This window comes from Oncorhynchus tshawytscha, linkage group LG07, assembly GCF_018296145.1.
Source record: "Oncorhynchus tshawytscha isolate Ot180627B linkage group LG07, Otsh_v2.0, whole genome shotgun sequence".
NCBI lineage: Eukaryota > Metazoa > Chordata > Actinopteri > Salmoniformes > Salmonidae > Oncorhynchus > Oncorhynchus tshawytscha.
In genome coordinates, this window is record NC_056435.1 from 53,115,973 (window position 1) to 53,138,580 (window position 22,608).

The following is a 22,608-nucleotide window of genomic DNA, read 5'->3' on the forward strand; positions in this document are numbered from 1 at the left end:
TTGCATCTTGCCAATTACGCTCAGCCATCACTCATCCATATATCTATATATACATATACATATTCTTATTCCATCCGTTTAGATTTGTGTGTATTAGGTAGAAGTTGGGGAATTGTTAAATTACTTGTTAGATATTAATCTACTGTCGGAACTAGAAGCACAAGCATTTCGCTACACTGCCATTAACATCTGCCAACCATGGGAATGTGACCAATAAAATTGTATTTGATTTGACTGAAATGACTGCAACACTTAATAAAGAGCTGCAGTCAGTTTCAGAATGGGTGGCAAGGAATAAGTTAGCCCTAAATATTTCTAAAACTAAAAGCGTTGTATTTGGGTCAAAACATTCATTAAACACTAAACCTCAACGAAATCTTGTAATAAATAATGTGGAAATTGAGCAGAGAGCCATGACTACATGGAACTCTATTCCACATCAAGTAACTGACACAAGCAGTAAGATTTGATTTAAAAAACAGATGAAAAAAAAACACCTTTTGGAACAGCAGGGACTGTGAAGCAACACAAACATACTGTAGGCACACACACACACACACACACACACACACACACACACTGATTTAGTACTGTAGATATGTGGTAGTGGTGGATTTAGTACTGTAGATATGTGGTAGTGGTGGAGTAGGGGCATGAGGGCAAACGTTGTGTGAGGGCACACAACGTGTGCCCTCACACGTTGTGTGGTCTGTCATCTAATATAATAGAGACAGTAGATCTAGCTTGTCTGTCATAATATAATAGAGACAGTAGATCTAGCTGGTCTATCATATTACAATAGAAAGGGTAGAACTAGCTGGTCTTTCATAATATAACAGAGACAGTAGATCTAGCTGGTCTGTCATAATATAATTTAGACAGTTGATCTAGCTGGTCTGTCATAATATAATAGTAGATCTAGCTTGTCTGTGCTACGGTTTTCTTCCGTCGAAGTAGAGTCGGACCAAAATGCAGCGTGGTAAGTTAGATACATGTTTAATAACGTAGAAAAAATGAACAATACAAAACAACAAACGGAACGTGAAAACCTATACAGCCTATCTGGTGACAACTAACACAAAGACAGGAACAATCACCCACGAAACACTCAAAGAATATGGCTGCCTAAATATGGTTCCCAATCAGAGACAACGAGAATCACCTGCCTCTGATTGAGAACCGCCTCAGGCAACCATAGACTTTGCTAGAACACCCCACTAAGCCACAATCCCAAAACCTACGAAAAAACCCCATACATAAACACAACACAAAATAAACCCATGTCACACCCTGGCCTGACCAAATAAATATAGAAAACACAAAATACTAAGACCAGGGCGTGACAGAACCCCCCAAGGTGCGGACTCCCGGCCACACACCAAAACCCTTAGGGGAGGGTCCGGGTGGGCGTCTGTCCACGGTGGTGGCTCCGGCTCGGGACGTGGACCCCACTCCAACCAAGTCTTAGTCCCCCTGTAACGCGTCCTTTGATTGGCGACCCTCGCCGCCGACCTAGGCCTAATAACCCTCACCAAGGACCCCACTGGACTGAGGGGCAGCTCGGGACTGAGGTAGAAGCTCGGGACTGAGGGGAAGCTCGGGACTGAGGGGAAGCTCGGGACTGAGGGGAAGCTCGGGACTGAGGGGAAGCTCGGGACTGAGGGGAAGCTCAGCACTGAGAGGATGCCTAGTACCGAGAGGAAGCCCAGTACTGAGAGGAAGCCCAGTACTGAGAGGAAGCTCAGGCAGGTAGTTGGCTCTGGCAGATCCTGGCTAGCTGGTGGTTCTGGCAGCTCCATGCAGACTGGCAGCTCTGGCTGCTCCATGCAGACTGGCAGCTCTGGCTGCTCCATGCAGACTGGCAACTCCGGCTGCTCCATGCAGACTGGCAGCTCCGGATGCTCCATGCAGACTGGCAGCTCCGGCTGCTCCATGCAGACTGGCATCTCCGGCTGCTCCATGCAGACTGACAGCTCCGGCTGATCCATGCAGACTGACAGCTCCGGCTGCTCCATGCAGACTGTCAGCTCCGGCTGCTCCATGCAGACTGTCAGCTCCGGGTGCTCCATGCAGACTGGCAGCTCCGGGTGCTCCATGCAGACTGGCAGCTCCGGGTGCTCCATGCAGACTGGTATCTCCGGCTGCTCCATGCAGACTGACTTCTCTGGCTGCTCCATGCATACTGGCAGCTCGGGCTGCTCCATGCAGACTGGCAGCTCTGGCTGCTCCATGCAGACTGGCAGCTCTGGCTGCTCCATGCAGACTGGCAGCTCCATGCAGACTGGCAGCTCTGGCTGCTCCATGCAGACTGGCAGCTCTGGCTGCTCCATGCAGACTGGCAGCTCTGGCTGCTCCATGCAGACTGGCAGCTCTGGCTGCTCCATGCAGACTGGCAGCTCTGGCTTCTCCATGCAGATTGGCAGCTCTGGCTGCGTTGAACAGGCAGGAGACTCCGGCAGCGCTGGAGAGGAGGAAGGCTCTGGCAGCGCTAAACAAGCGGGAGACTCCGGCAGCGCTGGAGAGGAGGAAGGCTCTGATAGTGCTAGACAGGCGGGAGACTCCGGCAGCGCTGGAGAGGAGGAAGGCTCTGGCAGCGCTGAACAGGCGAGACGCACTGAAGGCCTGGTGCGTGGTGCTGGCACTGGTGGTACTGGGCCGAGGACACGCACAGGAAGCCTGGTGCGGGGAGCTGCCACCGGAGGAATGGTGTGTGAAGTTGGCACAGGATGGACCGGACCGTGAAGGCGTACTGGAGAGCCTGAGAGCAGGACTGGCACAGGACGTGCAAGGCTAGGGAGGTGCACAGGAGGCCTGGTGCGTGAGGCTGGCACAATCTTCACCAGCCGACTAACACGCACCTCAGGACGAGTATGGAGCGCTGACCCAGGTGCCATCAAATCCCCGACACGCTCCGTCGGACGAATATCTTGCATACTACGCCAAATCAACTGCTCTCTCTCTTCACTCTCCTCCAATTCTATTAACACCTCCTCGAGTGTCTCCTCATCTCCCATCCGTGCACTCTCCTCCATTCTGTCCAATAATTCCTCGACCCTCTCAGACTCAGCCCTCAGCTTCGCCGATAGCTCCGATAACATCCATGGCTCCTTACGGTAAACAGGGGAGTTGGCTCAGGTCTGAACCCTGACTCTGCCACACTCTGCCTGAGCCCCCCAAGGCATTTTTGGGGCTGACTCTCGGGCTTCCTTCTGCGCCGCCGTGCTTTTCTCTTCAACTCCATTCTCCTATAGCCCTCATCGCACTGCTCCAGCGAATCCCAGGCGGGCTCCGGCACTCTCTCTGGATCGACCGCCCACCTGTCTATTTCCTCCCAAGTAGTATAGTCCATACTCCTGCTGTCCATAACGTCCGTCGAAGGAGAGTCGGACCAAAATGCAGCGTGGTAAGTTAGATACATGTTTAATAACGAAGAAAAAATGAACAATACAAAACAACAAACGGAACGTGAAAACCTATACAGCCTATCTGGTGACAACTAACACAAAGACAGGAACAATCACCCACGAAACACTCAAAGAATATGGCTGCCTAAATATGGTTCCCAATCAGAGACAACGAGAATCATCTGCCTCTGATTGAGAACCGCCTCAGGCAACCATAGACTTTGCTAGAACACCCCACTAAGCCACAATCCCAAAACCTATGAAAAACCCCCATACATAAACACAACACAAAATAAACCCATGTCACACCCTGGCCTGACCAAATAAATATAGAAAACACAAAATACTAAGACCAGGGCGTGACAGTCTGTCATAATATAATAGAGACAGTAGATCTAGCTGGTCTGTCATAATGTAATGGAGACAGCAGATCTAGCTGGTCTGTCATAATATGATAGAGACAGTAGATCTAGCTGGTATGTCATAATATAATAGAGACAGTAGAACTAGCCGGTCTGTCATAATATAATAGAGGCAGTAGATCTAGCTGGTCTGTCATAATATAATAGAGAAATTAGATCTAGCTGGTCTGTCATAATATAATAGAGAAATTAGATCTAGCTGGTCTTTCATATTATATTAGAGACTGTAGATCTAGCTTGTCTGTCATAATATAATACAGACAGTAGATCTAGCTGGTCTGTCATAATATAATTGAGACAGTTGATCTAGCTGGTCTGTCATAATATAATAGAGACATAAGATCTAGCTGGTCTGTCATAATATAATTTAGACTGTAGATCTAGCTTGTCTGTCATAATATAATACAGACAGTAGATCTAGCTGGTCTGTCATAATATAATTGAGACAGTTGATCTAGCTGGTCTGTCATAATATAATAGAGACATAAGATCTAGCTGGTCTGTCATAATATAATTTAGACAGTAGATCTAGCTGGTCTGTCATAATATAATAGAGACATTAGATCTAGCTGGTCTGTCATAATATATTAGAGACTGTAGATCTAGCTTGTCTGTCATAATATAATACAGACAGTAGATCTAGCTGGTCTGTCATAATATAATTGAGACAGTTGATCTAGCTGGTCTGTCATAATATAATAGAGACATAAGATCTAGCTGGTCTGTCATAATATAATTTAGACAGTAGATCTAGCTGGTCTGTCATAATATAATAGAGACATTAGATCTAGCTGGTCTGTCATAATATATTAGAGACTGTAGATCTAGCTGGTCTGTCATAATATAATTGAGAGAGTAGATCTAGCTGGTCTGTCATAATATAATTGAGACAGTAGATATTGATGGTCTGTCATAATATAATAAAGACAATAGATCTAGCTGGTCTGTCATAATATAATAGAGACAGTAGATCTACCTGGTCTGTCATAATATAATTGAGAGAGTAGATCTAGCTGGTCTGTCATAATATAATTGAGATAGTTGATCTAGCTGGTCTGTCATAATATAATTGAGATAGTTGATCTAGCTGGTCTATCATAATATAATAGAGAGGGTAGATCTAGCTGGTCTATCATTTTACAATAGAGAGGGTAGATCTAGCTGGTCTGTCATAATATAATAGAGACAGTAGATCTAGCTCGTCTGTCATAATATAATTGAGACAGTAGATCAAGCTTGTCTATCACATTACAATAGAGACAGTAGATCTAGCTGGTCTGTCATAATATAATAGAGACAGTAGATCTAGCTGGTCTATCATAATATAATTTAGACAGTAGATCTAGCTGGTCTGTCATAATATAGTAGAGACAGTAGATCTAGCTCATATGTCTTAATATAATAGAGACAGTAGATCTAGCTGGTCTGTCATAAATAATAGAGACAGTAGATCTAGCTGGTCTGTCAAATTACAATAGAGTGGGTAGATCTAGCTGGTCTGCCATAATATAGACAATAGATCTAGCTTGTCTGTCATAAGTAATAGACACAGTAGATCTAGCTGGTCTGTCATAATATGATAGAGACAGTAGATCTAGCTGGTATGTCATAATATAATAGAGACAGTAGAACTAGCTGGTCTGTCATAATATAATAGAGGCAGTAGATCTAGCTGGTCTGTCATAATATAATAGAGACAGTAGATCTAGCTGGTCTGTCATAATATAATAGAGACAGTAGATCTAGCTGGTCTGTCATAATATAATAGAGACAGTAGATCTAGCTGGTCTGTCATAATATAATAGAGGCAGTAGATCTAGCTGGTCTGTCATAATATAATAGAGAGGGTAGATCTAGCTGGTCTGTCATAATATAATAGAGAGGGTAGATCTAGCTGGTCTGTCATAATATAATAGAGACAGTAGATCTAGCTGGTCTGTCATAATATAATAGAGGCAGTAGATCTAGCTGGTCTGTCATAATATAATAGAGAGGGTAGATCTAGCTGGTCTGTCATAATATAATAGAGAGGGTAGATCTAGCTGGTCTGTCATAATATAATAGAGACAGTAGATCTAGCTGGTCTGTCATAATATAATAGAGACAGTAGAACTAGCTGGTCTGTCATAATATAATAGAGACAGTAGATCTAGCTGGTCTGTCATAATATAATAGAGAGGGTAGATCTAGCTGGTCTGTCATAATATAATAGAGACAGTAGATCTAGCTGGTCTGTCATAATATAATAGAGAGGGTAGATCTAGCTGGTCTGTCATAATATAATAGAGACAGTAGATCTAGCTGGTCTGTCATAATATAATAGAGACGGTAGATCTAGCTGGTCTGTCATAATATAATAGAGACAGTAGATCTAGCTGGTCTGTCATAATATAATAGAGACAGTAGATCTAGCTGGTCTGTCATAATATAATAGAGGCAGTAGATCTAGCTGGTCTGTCATAATATAATTGAGGCAGTAGATCTAGCTGGTCTGTCATAATATAATAGAGACAGTAGATCTAGCTGGTCTGTCATAATATAATTGAGGCAGTAGATCTAGCTGGTCTATCATAATATAATTGAGGCAGTAGATCTAGCTGGTCTGTCATAATATAATAGAGACAGTAGATCTAGCTGGTCTATCATAATATAATAGAGACAGTAGATCTAGCTGGTCTATCATAATATAATTGAGACAGTAGATCTAGCTGGTCTGTCATAATATAATAGAGACAGTAGATCTAGCTGGTCTGTCATAATATAATAGAGACAGTAGATCTAGCTGGTCTATCATAATATAATAGAGACAGTAGATCTAGCTGGTCTGTCATAATATAATAGAGACAGTAGATCTAGCTGGTCTGTCATAATATAATAGAGACAGTAGATCTAGCTGGTCTGTCATAATATAATAGAGAGGGTAGATCTAGCTTGTCTATCATAATATAATTGAGACAGTAGATCTAGCTGGTCTGTCATAATATAATAGAGAGGGTAGATCTAGCTTGTCTATCATAATATAATTGAGACAGTAGATCTAGCTGGTCTATCATAATATAATTGAGACAGTAGATCTAGCTGGTCTGTCATAATATAATAGAGACAGTAGATCTAGCTGGTCTGTCATAATATAATAGAGACAGTAGAACTAGCTGGTCTATCATAATATAATAGAGACAGTAGATCTAGCTGGTCTGTCATAATATAATTGAGACAGTAGATCTAGCTTGTCTATCATAATATAATTGAGACAGTAGATCTAGCTGGTCTGTCATAATATAATAGAGAGGGTAGATCTAGCTTGTCTATCATAATATAATTGAGACAGTAGATCTAGCTGGTCTATCATAATATAATTGAGGCAGTAGAACTAGCTGGTCTGTCATATTATAATAGAGACAGTAGATCTAGCTGGTCTGTCATAATATAATAGAGACAGTAGATCTAGCTGGTCTATCATAATATAATAGAGACAGTAGATCTAGCTGGTCTGTCATAATATAATTGAGACAGTAGATCTAGCTGGTCTGTCATAATATAATTGAGACAGTAGATCTAGCTGGTCTGTCATAATATAATAGAGACAGTAGATCTAGCTGGTCTGTCATAATATAATTGAGACAGTAGATCTAGCTGGTCTGTCATAATATAATTGAGACAGTAGATCTAGCTGGTCTGTCATAATATAATTGAGACAGTAGATCTAGCTGGTCTGTCATAATATAATAGAGACAGTAGATCTAGCTGGTCTGTCATAATATAATAGAGACAGTAGAATGTACTGCATTGTGAAATATGTGAATGTACTGTAAAGTGATTGAAATTGTATTAGCTGCCTTAATTTTACTGGACCCCAGAAAGAGTAGCTGCTGCCTTGGCACCAGCTAATGGGGATCCATAATAAATATAAATACAAATTGCTGCAATAGAACTAGGACATGGCTAGCCTGGTCCCAGATCTCTTTGTGCTGTATTCCCATGTTTGGCATTTTTATTGATTTATTTTATTTAACCTTTACTTGATTTGTATTTATTTATTTATTTCACCTTGCGACCAGGCTATGACATGACTTCATCATGTATCCTCTTCCTGAAACTGACTGCACTCTATACAAATCAGTTTCATGTTTTTTATTTATATTGTAAATATTGTTTTTACATTAGATCTATATCCCATGTATATCTCTGAATAATAAATGGGTTGCATATGTAGGGCCAATATATCTGAATTAATTGTTTGTGTTGCTTGTGTCTCTCAAGACTAAATGCCTTGAATGAAGTGCACATCATAATAGTCATAGTCATGGCAAATTAATTAAACACATTGCATCTAATAGGCTTTGAAGCACGACGACATTCAGGGGGGTTTAGGTGACAGAATTCATTGCAATATTTCAACAAATGGTAGGCCTACATCTGTCTGGATGTATAGGAGGGCATTAATACTCCCTCTCTAGGGTTGGTTGTGTTCGTATGGATTGGAAAGCGATTCTTGAATATAGTGCACCACATAATCTCTTGCCTTGGAATCATTGATTGGTCGTTTTCCACCAGCCTGTGGTGGCGTTTTGTACCAAACAACATGCTATATTGTGAATAATACGATTGCAGCTCCTTGGTTCTGTATGTAAGGGTTAAACGCATCAACGTGAAGTTGGGCAGTGAAGCTGCATGCCGCGCTGCGTTTCGACCTTTTGCGCTAGAGTAGCATACCAGTCGCGCCGCCCTACTCCAAGACAGGAGATGGGGAAGACCCTGGTGTGGAAAACCGTGTCGATTCACAACATACTTGTTGATCTTCTCTATTAAAATAGAAGGGCGTCATCCTAATCGGACTAAATCAGTGTATAGGAGGATTCTTATCTAACCAAAAGACGGAGGAGATCCAGAGTGCTACGGAGGCAACACCGTTTGAAACGGAATGGATCACAAACCGTGCCGAGAGTATGCTAATTAACCTAAAGCCGTTTCCTCATTTTTCCTCGGATATTTAATGTTTTCAACTCTGCCTCTCCATACGGTCTGATGAGCAAACCTAAAGTTAAGGTACGCGGCACTGAGGCTTCTTCCATATATTCAAATAACAGGTTGTATTTGTTGTTCTCCTTTATAAACAAGTATTGATAAATGGTTATTTGCTATTGTTATCAACGTAATATCATTATTTTTCATACGGAAATATTGTCCTGCTATATATGAATAGCATGTTAGGCTACACCAAGAATGACATTAATGGGCAACAAACACCTATTGAATGGGCAAAACGCAAAATGCAAATCAACATTGAGGAATTGTCCTTCAGAGCAGGGGAAATCGCAGGGGAATTGGTACAGCATTAAAATCCTGTATTTTTGAAGATGCATATTAGGACGTTGTGTAGCCTATACAACTCTCACATAGTCAGATCAATAGACAATTACAGATACATTTGGTTATTTCGGGTTTCCAACCATGGTTGATGAATCCACAATATTGACATCCTGGGAAAAACAGGCCAGGTAGAAGACGATATTTTATGTATTTTATTTGATTTCTATTTAACCTTTATTTAACTAGGTAAGTCAGTTAAGAACAAATTCTTATTTACAATGATGGCCTTCCAATAGGCAAAAGTCCCCATGGGGGCCTGGGATTAAAAATACAATATAAATATGGGACAAAACACACATCACAACAAGAGACAACACAACACTACATAAACAGAGACCTAAGGCAGCTACACTATGTGTATTAAAGTAGTCAAAAGTTTGGGATTTGGTCCCATATTCCTAGCATGCAATGATTACATCACAGCCAAGTCACCCGTGACACAAGTCAGTATTAGACTGAGGACTTTGGGAGATGACATGGAAACCTGCCACTAGGGGACCCCTGATTCCAATGGTTGCAAGTTCAAATCCAGCCTCTGATTCCAAAGGTAGCAAGTTTGAATCCTTGATAGAAAGTAATTATTTGTATTTTTGTTTTATGCCTATCCAAAAATGTAACCCTTACCTTAGCCATTCAGAGTTAATGCCTAACCTTAACAATTTGGAGTTAATGCCTGTACTTAACCATAAACATTTTGAGTTCATGCCTAAAGTTAACCTTAAATACTTCAACATTTGTCGCTTGGAACAACTTTGAAATTTTACATTTGAGAAACGTGAATGAACGTCTAATTCCGACGTGAGAATGTCTAATTCCGTCGTGGTAGTACATCAACCTTGTGACTCTACAAACTTGTTGGATGCATTTGCTGTTTGTTTTGGTTGTGTTTCAGATTATCTTGTGTTCAATTGAAATTATTGGTAAATATTGTATTGTGTCATTTTGGAGTCACTTTTATTGTAAATAAGAATCTAATATGTTTCTAAACACTTCTAAATGAATGCGAAGCTACCATGATTACAGATAGTCCTGAATGAATCGCGAATAATGATGAGTGAGAAAGTTACAGAAGCACAAATATCATACCCCCAAGACATGCCAACCTCTCACCATTTAAAAAACAGGGAAGTTAGCATTTCTTTTGGGGCGGGGGGGGGGTTGATATTTATACCTCTGTAACTTTCTCACTCATCATTATTCACAATTATTTCAGAATTATCCGTAATCATTGTATCAGGATTATCCGTAATCATGGTAGCAGTATTATCTCAAAACCGAAGTGCTGGACTACAGAGTCAAAACAACTATAAATGTGTCACTGTCCTAATACTTTTGGAGCTCACTGTACATATTGCAGAGAGCAAATAAATTGTGTAACTTATTTGACACAACAGTATTGATGTAGGACTTGATTGTCTGGAACGGAAAATACAGTAGTCCAGCACATTTTTTGTATCTTCAAGACAGAAAGGATAGGCCTACATCCTATCCATGCAGGTACTGTGCATGTTAATGTTTTCTGTTCAGTTGTTGAACATTGCTGCTTTGATTTTGAACCATAATTTGAATACAAATGCATGCAAATGGTTGATTAGTGAGGGAGGGACAGAGCATGCCGAAACATCCATATTCAACCGACATTGTGGATCCTTCCCCTGGTACTGTATGGCTCTGTGATCATCCAAAGCATTCCATATACAACAGAGCAGGCTACTGAAAGACAGGGTGGGAAGTGATGGTTTGTTTTGATTTGGGAAGTCGTTATAAACGGTTAGAGAAAACGTCTTGTCTGAGTTGTAGAGGGACACCATTAAAACACCAGATTTAGGAAAGTCCTGCCATAGTAGCTTTCAATTCTGTCATAAGCCTACCTTATACAGTAGTTTTGGGTATTATGGCTCTATCACTTATGAACTGCTTTTGTAGGTGTTATAGACAGGTTGGTTGTTCAGCAACAGAACCAACGGGTGTCCAACTATGGGGAAAAACAGACGGGTTGGCTTAGAATGCTGACAACATGTAAACTATATTTAGTCTCCAATGTTACATTTGCACAATGAGCACTTGTTGTCTCTCAAATACATCATTACAGTTGATGGTTAGATAGCTAGCGAATTTTATCCATATTAGCATAAACATAACATCAGTCAAAACAAGACATGGTATCAAGAACAAGATAAATCTAGCTGAAAGAGCCACCTACAATTTCCTATATGGCAGCTCTTTGTCATTGTTGCTAGCTATCTGGCCATCCAGAATGCATCATTTTGCGTGCATAATTTTCGTGACATTGTCAACTAACCCGTCTGTACAGCCAGGGGTGTAAAGTACTTAAGTAAAAATACTTTAAAGTACTACTTATGTCGTTTTTTTGTGGTATCTGTCTTGTCTTAATTTATTTAATTCACTATTTATATTTTTTCCAACTGATGTCTTAGTGTTGGAGTGTACCCCTGACTATCTGTAGATAAAAAAAACAAGAACATTGTGTCATTTGGTTTGCTTAATATAAGCAATTTGAAGTGATTTATACTTTTACTTTTGAAACTTAAGTATATTTAAAACCAAATACTTTTAGACTTTTACACAAGTAGTATCTTACCGGGTGAATTTCACTTTTATAGTCATTTTCTATTAAGGTATCTTTACTTTTACTCTAGTATGACAATTGGGTATTTTTTCCACAACTCTACAGCAACATGAACAGTGTACCATTAAATATTTAGAAGCATGCTTATTTTCCCCAAGTGAACTCGCCCTGGTTCCTCTCACGCAGTCGAGTGAACAGCGCACGCTGTCGTTTCAGCACCAGTGCAGAGTGGACATCGCTCACTTGAGCCGCTGCCACGTCCCCACTCACTATTCAGAAAAAGCGTGTGGACAGGACAGCACTCTCAGTCTGAGTGTATTACCATCATCTTTCTATTCACTCTTTTAGCATGGAGAACTGTTCTGACTATAGGTCACTGTGACTGCCTGGGCTAACGGCTCTATTTTAAAATCTTGTCATTGACATTTTTCATATTCTTATTCTCCTCTCTTTTTTTCCCTCCTTCTTCCCCCAGATTCAAGGATGAAAGAAAACAAGCACAAATGTAGACTGTAACTTTTCCCCATCCGGATCTTGCCTGTTGGACAAATTGGAACTCGGTGGAACTCTCGTTAGTTCAAAATGGAGAAATCCTCAACGGGATTGAATAAGAATGGCTCGCGATCGACCGCATCACTACCCCCGGAACCGGCATACATAATCCACAGCAAGTCATGCTACCGCCGGGTAAGGCTCAACGTTGGGGGTCTTCCACATGAGGTCCTCTGGCGAACGTTGGATAGGTTACCACGCACCCGGTTAGGGAAACTACGAGACTGCAACACCCACGACTCACTCATGGAGGTATGTGACGACTACAACTTGGATGAGAACGAGTACTTTTTCGACCGGCACCCAGGGGCGTTCACGTCCATTTTGAACTTCTACCGGACCGGTAAGCTCCACATGATGGAGGAGATGTGCGCCCTGTCGTTCAGTCAGGAGCTGGACTACTGGGGCATAGATGAGATCTACCTGGAGTCCTGTTGCCAGGCCAGGTACCACCAGAAGAAAGAACAGATGAACGAGGAGCTCAAAAGAGAGCAAGACACCTTGAACGACAGAGAGGGAGAAGAGTTCGACAACACATGTTGTGCTGAGAAACGAAAGAAACTCTGGGACCTTCTGGAAAAGCCCAGTTCATCTGTCGCAGCTAAGGTAACCTTTTATTCTACATATCATATGTGGACAGTATGCATTTAACTTGTTTATCATGACTTATTTTTATTGATAAAAATGCTCCACGTTATAGCAGTGGTAGAGAGAGAGAGAGAGATACAGAGGGAGAGAGAGAGACAGAGAGAGAACTGATTAATTAAACATGTGTGACTATTGACTAAATTAATCAGAATTAGGAAAGTCAATCAGAAAACAGTCATAGCTTCTGTGCGGACATGATGGGTTTATTTATATTAGGGCCTTATCGGGCCTGCTGAAATACAATCACTATTCCTTTGCTGTGTTACATCAACATAATACCAACCATGAGCCCCAGTAGTGACGTGATCAGGTGTAAACTGGAATGGATGAGCTCAGCCAGCATTGCTCATTACTTCTTCCTCTAAGGCCATGTCAGGAGGGCTCAGCTAGAGCTAGCTTTCTTCACGCTGCTCAGAGAGTGAGAGAGCGAGAGAGAGAGTTTTAAATAATCTTTATTGGGTCTGGGGGCCCACCACACAATAAATACTCATACAAAACCACAGTTACACATCAATTAAAAACACAACTCCAATTCCTCCTCCACAGTAACTAAACACAATAGCCTCTGAATACCCCATATACTCAAAAACAGATCAATGTTGTTGACAAGTTTATAATAGGCAAACTCAACCCTTAGTCTTGCTGCCAACATTCCCACCACATCCACAGACCCCTGTCCCTGAATACTGTTCTTTCGGGTCTTCCACATCGCTAATTTTGCTGCCCCTAACACAAAATTAAGCAACACAACTACACCCTTTTGACTGAACCTGTACATTGGCCCAAATATATACAGTTGGGAAGAGAAAACCTCTCCCAACGTTGAGAACCAATCAGTGATCAATGTGTTCAATCATCCCGACCAACCTGGGACACAGTAAAAACAGATGTGCCAGAGATTCAGACTCAGCACAGAATGGACACCCCTCCCCAACAGTAGGGTCCAGGTGTACCAGATGCATGTTGGTGGCTATAGCTCCATGTATTATCCTCCATTGGAGGTCAGCTGTCCTCTTATCAATAGGCAGTTTGTATAATGATCGCCAACAGCCTTTTGGAGAGGCACCTGGACCAAGCACACCCGCCCACCTCATCGATTTTACCCCTTCCAGGGAAGAGGCATGGGACACCTTTACACATATTCTGTACCTGGCCTTCTTTCCCACCTCCTTGAACTCCCCCAGCTCCAGGGTATCGAAGGAAAGCAGCATCCCCACATCCTCCTCGAATGCCCCCATCGCAGCACTAACAATCAGTGCAGGGAACACATAATTCAGACCCTCCTTCCACCGATCAGAATTGGAAGTGTCAGTCACATACTGCAGATGAAGCACTGGCAAGGAGTCGCAGACCTCAGTGACGACCTTCCTCAGTAGGCGAGATGATCGGATCCCCGCTCTTTCTCCCAGCTCCTCCAACGATCTGCTCCTGCTCCGCATCAGATGACCCAGCTTGGTACACCCCACGCCTAACAGGCATGAACGTAGGCTAGCTGAACCCAAAACACGGGACTGGATGGCAGTATTGTGAAAAAGAGGCTCTTCAAAAAGCCACATCCCTGGTGGCGTGCCAGCCTTACGGGACTTGACAAGGACTCTCCAAGTCTGCATAACAGACTCATAAAATGGAGTCAGGCCAGACAAATCACCCCCCTCCAGCTTTAAGAGGAAAAGGTGCTTGTCTAAGCCCAAACAGCCCACTCTCCTCATCAATACGTAGGCTGTTTCGACCCAGCTAGAACCGTCTCTGTACAACAATCTCTGGGCTGCTTGAAGCCGGAAAGCCATGATTCTAGAGGAAATGTCCACCAGGCCTTGCCCACCCTCGTGCAGTGGCAGGTGCAAGGCTGCAGCTTTAATCCAGTGTTGTCTAGACCAGAAGAAATTGACAAGGGTCCTCTGAAGGCTGCAAAATCATTAGTCTGTGCCACAGGGTAGAGGCAGCAAGATTATTAGCTACCAGGACCCTTCCCCTATAAGACAGATGGGGCAGCACCCATTTGCATCTTGACAGTCTGGCACACACTTTCTCAAATACACCCTCCCAGTTCTTTTTCTGAAAGACATCGGAGCCTAGAAAACCCCCCAAAGTCTTCATCCCATCTCTGCCCCACTGAAGCCCCCCTGGTAATTGTGGAGCGGACCCCGTTTGAAGCTAACCTGCCCACAGCACTTCACTCTTTCCCCAATTGACTCTAGCTGAGGAGGCCCCCTCATACACCTTTAAAGCGTTTGAGAGAACCTTAACATCCTCACCCCCTGTAATAAAAACAATCACATCATCTGCATACGCAGACAGTGCTATCGTGGATCCTTCATTACACCTGGCACAGAGAAGCAGTAAGCTTCGCTCTTAAAAAACAAAGCATTGGTTCAATTGCCAGACTATATAACTGCCCTGAAATTGGGCATCCCTGCCTGATGCCTCTTTGGACAGGGATAGGGCAACTCAAACCACCCCCCAACTTCACCATACACGAGGCCCCAGCATACAGTAAATTCATCCAAGACAAAAAAACATCCCCAAACCCAAAGGCTTTCATCGTTTTAAACAAGTACTGGTGGTCCACACGATCAAAAGCCTTCTCCTGATCCAAAGAAAGTAAACCCACATTTACATCAGACAGTTTACAAATGTCTAAAACATCTCTTATCAGAAACAAGTTGTCAACAATAGAGCGTTCAGGTACACAGTAGGACTGGTCCTTGTGGATCAATAATCCCAGATACTCTTTCAACCTGTTTGAGAGACATTTAGAAACAATTTTGTATTCAGCGCACAGCAAAGCAACAGGTCTCCAATTTTTTATGAGAGCCAAATCCCCCCTTTTTGGCAAAAGTGAAAGCACCGCACGTTGACAGGATACAGGAAGAGAACCCTCATGAAAAGATAAAAATCCCCCCCAATAGACCCCCAAAAGTGCTTATAAAACTCAGATGGTAAACCATCGATGCCAGGGGCTCAGCCTGTTGAGAGCTGCATAACTGCTGTGGACAGCTCTTGCAGTGTAATTTCAGAGTCCAATGCGACTCTCTGCTCAGGTCCCAATTGAGGAAGACCGTGCAACAACTGTTCAGTACACAGAGAGTCACAAGCCTTATAGAGGGCCGAGTAGAAATCCAAGGCATGTTGACGCATTTCAATGTCATCCGTGGTCACCTTCCCATCAGGGAGACGAAGGCAGACCATCTGTTTACGTTGAAATGTCAACTGTCCTAGGTTTTTTTTTAAGCGCTAGGAGCATCCATATCCTTGAGGGAAGCGAAACGAGATCTAAACAAGGCACCCTTCACTCTTTCATGCAGAAACGACCTCAGTTCATGTCTCTTGTCCTGTAAATTCATGACTAGTCCAGGGTCATTCTGAGTGAGCAGCTTCAATTCAATAGACTTGATGTCCTGTTCAAGGGCCTTGATAGTCTCTTTAAATTCAGTTTGAGACAGAGCAGTATAATGTTGACAAAATACTTGTATTTGGGCCTTCCCAACCTCCCACCATTGTCTCAAGGACTCAAAATTCCCTTTTGTAACCCTCCATTTTTAACAAAACAGCAAAAACCTGTCACAAAACATGACATCATGTAACAATTTAACATTAAAATACCAGTAAGGTATTACTGGTAAGGTTACTGAATATCAACAGTAACAATATGATGATCAGAGAAACCCATAGGAGTAATGGCACACTTTCCAACCCTACTACAGTATTGCTCAGATACATACAACCTGTCTAACCTTAATGCACTGACACGACCTCTTGACTTTTGCATTCCTTACTCTCCACACATCAGAAAGCTCAAACTCAGTTAATAGGCCAGACATGCAAGTGGCTGACCGCAGGTGAGGTTCTTCAGCGGTGCGATCAACAGTAAAATCCACTGTACAGTTCCAGTCACCCCCTAAAACCATACACCCCTCTTGATCACACTGTCTTGAGGTTTCCTTTATTTGATCAAATATAGCAATTTGCTCTCTACCCTCATTAGGAGCGTAAACATAAAAAAATAACTATAAAAAAACATAACATCCACCTTGACCAATAAAACCCGACCCTTGACAATCTCTGTTGTAGATACCACAGTCCCCCCTAAACCTGAGGAAAACAAGATTGCCACCCCAGCACTGAAATTAGTACCATGACTGAGTACATGCTGCCCCTCCCACCACATACCCCAGTCAACCTCATTTTCCTCATCACTATGTGTCTCCTGTAGGAAAACTACCTTAAGCCTTTTCTGTTTTATTACTTCTAATACCCAAGACCTCTTATTCCTGTCCCTTCCCCCATTAATATTGAGAGAACCTACCGTTAGTACCTCCATATAGAAAAGAGAAAAGAAAAGCAGAAGAAACCACAGAGAAACCAAGGAGAAAAAAGACACCCTATGAAGCATGATCCTCATCATTGTTTTAATCTTCTCTTATTAACCTGACCACGTCTCCCACCACCTTTTGCTGCTGCAACAGCAGTAATACATTTCCTCAAGCGAAACCGCTTCTTCTCACTCAATTGGTCTAACCCCACCGTCTTCTGTAACATCACAGATGACCTCACAAACTTATCAACATCAGAATAATCTGCCAATTTGACAGATTTCCCAAAAGTCTGATCCTCATTACTCGTAGTGGGCATCTCCTTCACTACCTGGGAGCCTAGCTCCACATGAACCCCAGCACTCGTAGTGGGCATCTCCTCCACTACCTGGGAGCCTAGCTCCACATGAAAACCCTCCTGTACCTCATTACTCGTAGTGGGCATCTCCTCCACTCCCTGGGAGCCTAGCTCCACATGAACCCCCTCCTTTACCCCAGCACTCGTACTGGGCACCTCCTCCACTACATGGGAGCCTAGCTCCACATGAACCCCCTCCTTTACCCCAGCACTCGTACTGGGCACCTGCTCACCAGTCTGAGGAACTGGCTCTTAAGATACATCCTTACTTTCTACAACAATACTTTTCTGCTGCATAACATTTCCCTCTAATGCAAGTTGCAACTCCGTGCCCTCAACACGGATAACTTGTTCCTCAACAACAGGTGCTTGTGGCTGCTCTACCGCTGTCGGTCCACCTCTCCCTACATCAGTGGGCCCAGTCGTTACGATGACCACCTGCGCCCCTCCCTCTGCCTTCTCCCTTTTCGGGCAAGCATGTCGCTTATGACCAACATCCCCACACTCAAAACAGTTGACTACCCGTACTAGCATAAGCCATATACATTCTATTGTCATACTTGATTTTAAACGATAACTCTAAAGTCTGCTCTGGTGAGTCCAAAAACATAAACACCTGTCGCCGAAATGACAACCTGTTTCAACGCCGGGTGTTTACAACCCAACGGGACAACCTTAATTGAACTGGCGAACTTCCCAAAGCGCAATAACTCGCGCTCCAATGGCTCATTTGGAATAAACAGAGGTACATTTGAAATCGTTACCCTTGTTGACGGAGAAAAAATGCGGCGTAACTTGAATAAACATTCCTTTAAGAAGTACGCCATGCTCAACCATCCGATCAACAAGACACTCTTCTTTAAGAAGTACACCATGCTCAACCATCCGATCAACAAGACACTCTTCTTTAAGAAGTACACCATGCTCAACCATCCGATCAACCAGACACTCTTCTTTAAGAAGTACACCATGCTCAACCATCCGATCAACAAGACACTCTTCTTTAAGAAATACACCATGCTCAACCATCTGATCAACAAGACACTCTTCTTTAAGAAATACCACCACCGCTTTATTCATCCGGGATGCATAAGCAACATTCTCATAGCCTACCTTCTCTCCTACGGCGACCAGAAACTCCTGCACCGTGACAGTAGCTTCAGTAACACACCTAAAGTCATGCCGAAGTGACAGGGACGGTATCCCCATTCGGGCTGCCTTCCCCGCCAAAATCAGGGTAATTTTGATACGAAAAACAAATACTTAATTCTACCACAACAAAAATAATAACCTTAATCATGCACAGAAGAAAACCAAAAAAAGACACCAAGAAATAGAAAACCGAAAGAAAGTTGTGAATATCTAACTCTCCACAACACACGCACTCCTTCGCTCATACAATTCGCAGCATGCACCAAACACTCCCAGCATGCAGAGAGAGAGAGAGAGAGAGAGAGAGAGAGAGAGAGAGAGAGAGAGAGAGAGAGAGAGAGAGAGAGAGAAGCGGAGAGGTACAGAGATGGAGAGACAGAGACAAACAGTAGGTATAGGTATTGAGTACACACAGCAGAACACTGAATATTTCCTGGAGAAGCGACCTGGGGGAACAGAGCAAAGAAGTGTGTCTCTCACTCCCACCTGGTTCTTAGCTGGACTGGAGGGATCAAACATAATCCTCCCTCCTGCTAATGACATTTAAAGGGTTAGTAGTATGCACTGCCTTGTTTGCAGACTTGGGTTCAAATTATATTTGAAATCTTTCAAGTACTTAAGCTGTGCTTGATTAAATGTGCCTGGCACAATGGAATAGGCCCGAAAGTGCAAACCCCGTCCCATTTGGCAGGTTCAAGCTAATTAAAAGTATTTGAAAGATTCTCCCTCCACCACCCCTTATCATGATGTGAAAAGGAGCACACACTTGTAAAGGGGTTACCATGAATTTGACAGTAGCTTACAGGCAGCTCGGTGGGAAGTAAAATTCTGTATTTCATATTAGAGTACTTCTAATGTACAGTAATATAAATGCAGTATCAAAGCAAGTACTGTGTAATGGCACACAGTACAAAACCATACAATTGGCTGTATTATACTGTAAAAAATGTAATAAAAATTTAAATACTATCATAATTGGAATGAATGAATGAATGAAATCCATTGGGGGGGAGGGGTTAGGATTTCACAGTATTTTCCTGTATTTACAAGAGGTTGTTGCAAGCAGGTTGGCTGTTAGGTAAAGTGTTTACACATTACACTATGTTACAGTACATACAGTACCAGTCAAAAGTTTGGACACACCTACTCATTCCAAGGTTTTCCTTTATTTAGACTATTTTCTGCATTGTAGAATAATAGTGAAGACATCAAAACTATGAAATAACGCATGAGGAATAATGTAGTAACCAAAATATAACCAAAATATATTATATATTTGAGATTCTTCAAAGTAGCCACCCTTTGCCTTGATGACAGCTTTGCACACTCTTGGCATTCTCTCAACCAGATTCACCTGGAATGCTTTTCCAACAGTCTTGAAGGAGTTCCCAAATATGCTGAGCACTTGTTGGCTGCTTTTCCTTCACTCTGCGGTCCAACTCGATGCAACATATATAGCCTCGTACAAGGCATGCCTCAAAATATGTTATTGAGCCAGAAACAACAATACCATACACCCACTAGTGGTCAAAAGTTTTTTTACGCGCCAAAGTTATGGTACGGTACTGTATTATGTGCGGTGGAATTACAGTACCATTCGAAATACAGCAATGTTTTGCTCCGTCCACATCATTTTCCCACAATGCTTTAGAATTTACAGTTTGCTGCAGTAAAACGTTTCAGAGTATTTTACTGTTGATAATACCCTAAATTAGCACACACTGCTTTATTGTGCGGCCTGTAGCTGTTCTTGCCTTGTTTCGGAAATAGAATTAGAGCAGGAGTCGATGTCAGCTGCTGAAGCTTTATAGGAGGTAGCTACGCTACTGTATATGTGAGGGCTGTCAGTACTTTACAAACAGACCGTGGAGTAGATGAGATCAGTGAGTATAGTGTATCAGCGTAATGACTCGTTCACATAGGCATCAAGGAGATGCAAAATCAATGTTTATCAGGTTAACTTGAGGTTATGTTGTAGTGCTACTATAAGATTGTGAGTAGGTTGATCTTATACCGTTCTGTCTTAGTTATTCTGACATTGGCAATTGACCTCTCTTCAATCACCTCTTCAATTAATAAGTCAATGGAGAAACTTCAGGCTGGTCAAATTCCCTACCTAATTAGACATTATTGATATCTTGTAAGCTATTGATATTAGAAGTATTGAAATCTCTATCATGAGGACTAGATTTTTTTACACCAGTACTTCCTTCGAGGGCAGGCTGACTGTGTAGTTAACAACCCATTGACGTAATTTCTTGATGTAATGCCTGGCTGCAGCGCTTTCAGTCAGATAGCCGTTTGGCCATACTGTAAATGTATGTCTCTCCTCGGAGTCTCTGGAGATTGTAATGTGTGTGCCAGGAAAAATGGCAGCCTCTACACAATATGTGGGAGTGTTTATCGATTCCTAATTAGTTTAAAAGGACAAATTAAAACCACAAACCGACACTACTAAAAGCATTAATACAGCTGATGCATTTCTCCTACCAACCTTGTTTCAGTTGGCAAACTGTGTACACTGTGGGCATGTTGAGTTGAGTCTCACCAGCACCTTAAGCCCCAAGCCCTTCTGCTTGACTTCACCTGTGTCCCTGTGAACGTACCACTCTCCTTGGCTAATGGTGTGATCATCGAACACACACACACACATTCGCACACACACACAGTCTTGTACAGCTAACCTTGTGGGGACACACAATTCAGTCCCATTTAAAATCCTATTTTCCCTAACCCCTAAACCTAACCCTATCCCATACTCTTACCCTAACCTTAACCCTAACCTTAACTGAAAAACCTAACCCTAAACCTAACCCTAGTTCCTAATCCTAACCTTAAAACTAACCTTAGCTCCTAACCCTAACCCCTTAATGTAATTCTAACCCTAACACTAATTAGAACATTAACCCTAAACACCCTAGAAATAGCATTTGACCTTGTGGGTACTAACAAAATGTTCCCAGTTGGTCAAATTTTTGTTTGTTTACAATTCTTGTGGGGGCTTACAAGAATAGTTAAACACGTCCACACACACACAATAACCCATCAACAGATGGTCACCTGGCAACAATAATATTATTTTATTATCTTTATAAAAGGGTTAGTCACAGAACGACAGTTTGTGTGTGTGCGTTTGTGTGCATGTGTGCGGGTGTACTGTATCTATGTGTGTGTGTGTGTGTGTGTGTGTGTGTGTGTGTGTGTGTGTGTGTGTGTGAGAGACAGAGAGACAGAGAGAGATTGAGAGAGAGCGTCACACTTCATTCTGACTCTTGCATAACTTAGTTAGCCAATGCCAGTGGCTGCATGCCAAGCACTAAGATGTGTAATTACATTTTTAATCGAGTTTTAAACATTAATGCAGAAGAGGTGCAGTGACCTTCAGTACTCTTCACTTACTGTAAGCACGTGTCCCCAGTCAGTACACAAGAGAGACATTTAAAACATTGATGCTATTTATGTCTGTGCCTGACTTACCTTGTCTCTCCTTTAGCATCTCTCCCTTCTTATTTTCTCTTCCTATCACTCTCTCGCTCTTTCTTTCTCTTTGACTCTCTCTCTCTCTCTCTCTCTCTCTCTGAGTCAATGACTTTGGCATGAAGTGAACATTTATTCGGTATGAAAAACCATAGAGTGAATATGTACTCTCTCTCTCTCTCTCTCTCTTTCAATCTCTCTCCTGGCCACAAGCAAGTCTGCCTCAGTCTCAAATCAGATTTGGGTCTATGGCCATACTACACAATGAGATTGTGCTTGACCGCAGGCGTATCATTGTGTCTGCTCCCAGCCTAGACCTGGC

The 22,608-nt window shown here is 42.4% G+C and overlaps 1 protein-coding gene across 1 annotated transcript in view; it reads left to right on the top strand.

Annotated features, from left to right (window-relative positions):
- The first annotated feature begins 8,546 nt into the window (after positions 1-8,546).
- The window catches only part of LOC112254828 (potassium voltage-gated channel subfamily B member 1-like), a 68,788-nt gene continuing 54,726 nt past the window's right edge, over positions 8,547-22,608 (top strand). Inside the window, exons 1-2 of the mRNA XM_024427719.2 lie at positions 8,547-8,872; positions 12,262-12,944. Of these exons, the coding sequence (XP_024283487.1) occupies positions 12,369-12,944 (576 nt within the window). The 5' untranslated portion in view covers positions 8,547-8,872; positions 12,262-12,368. The remainder of the gene's footprint in view (positions 8,873-12,261; positions 12,945-22,608) is intronic.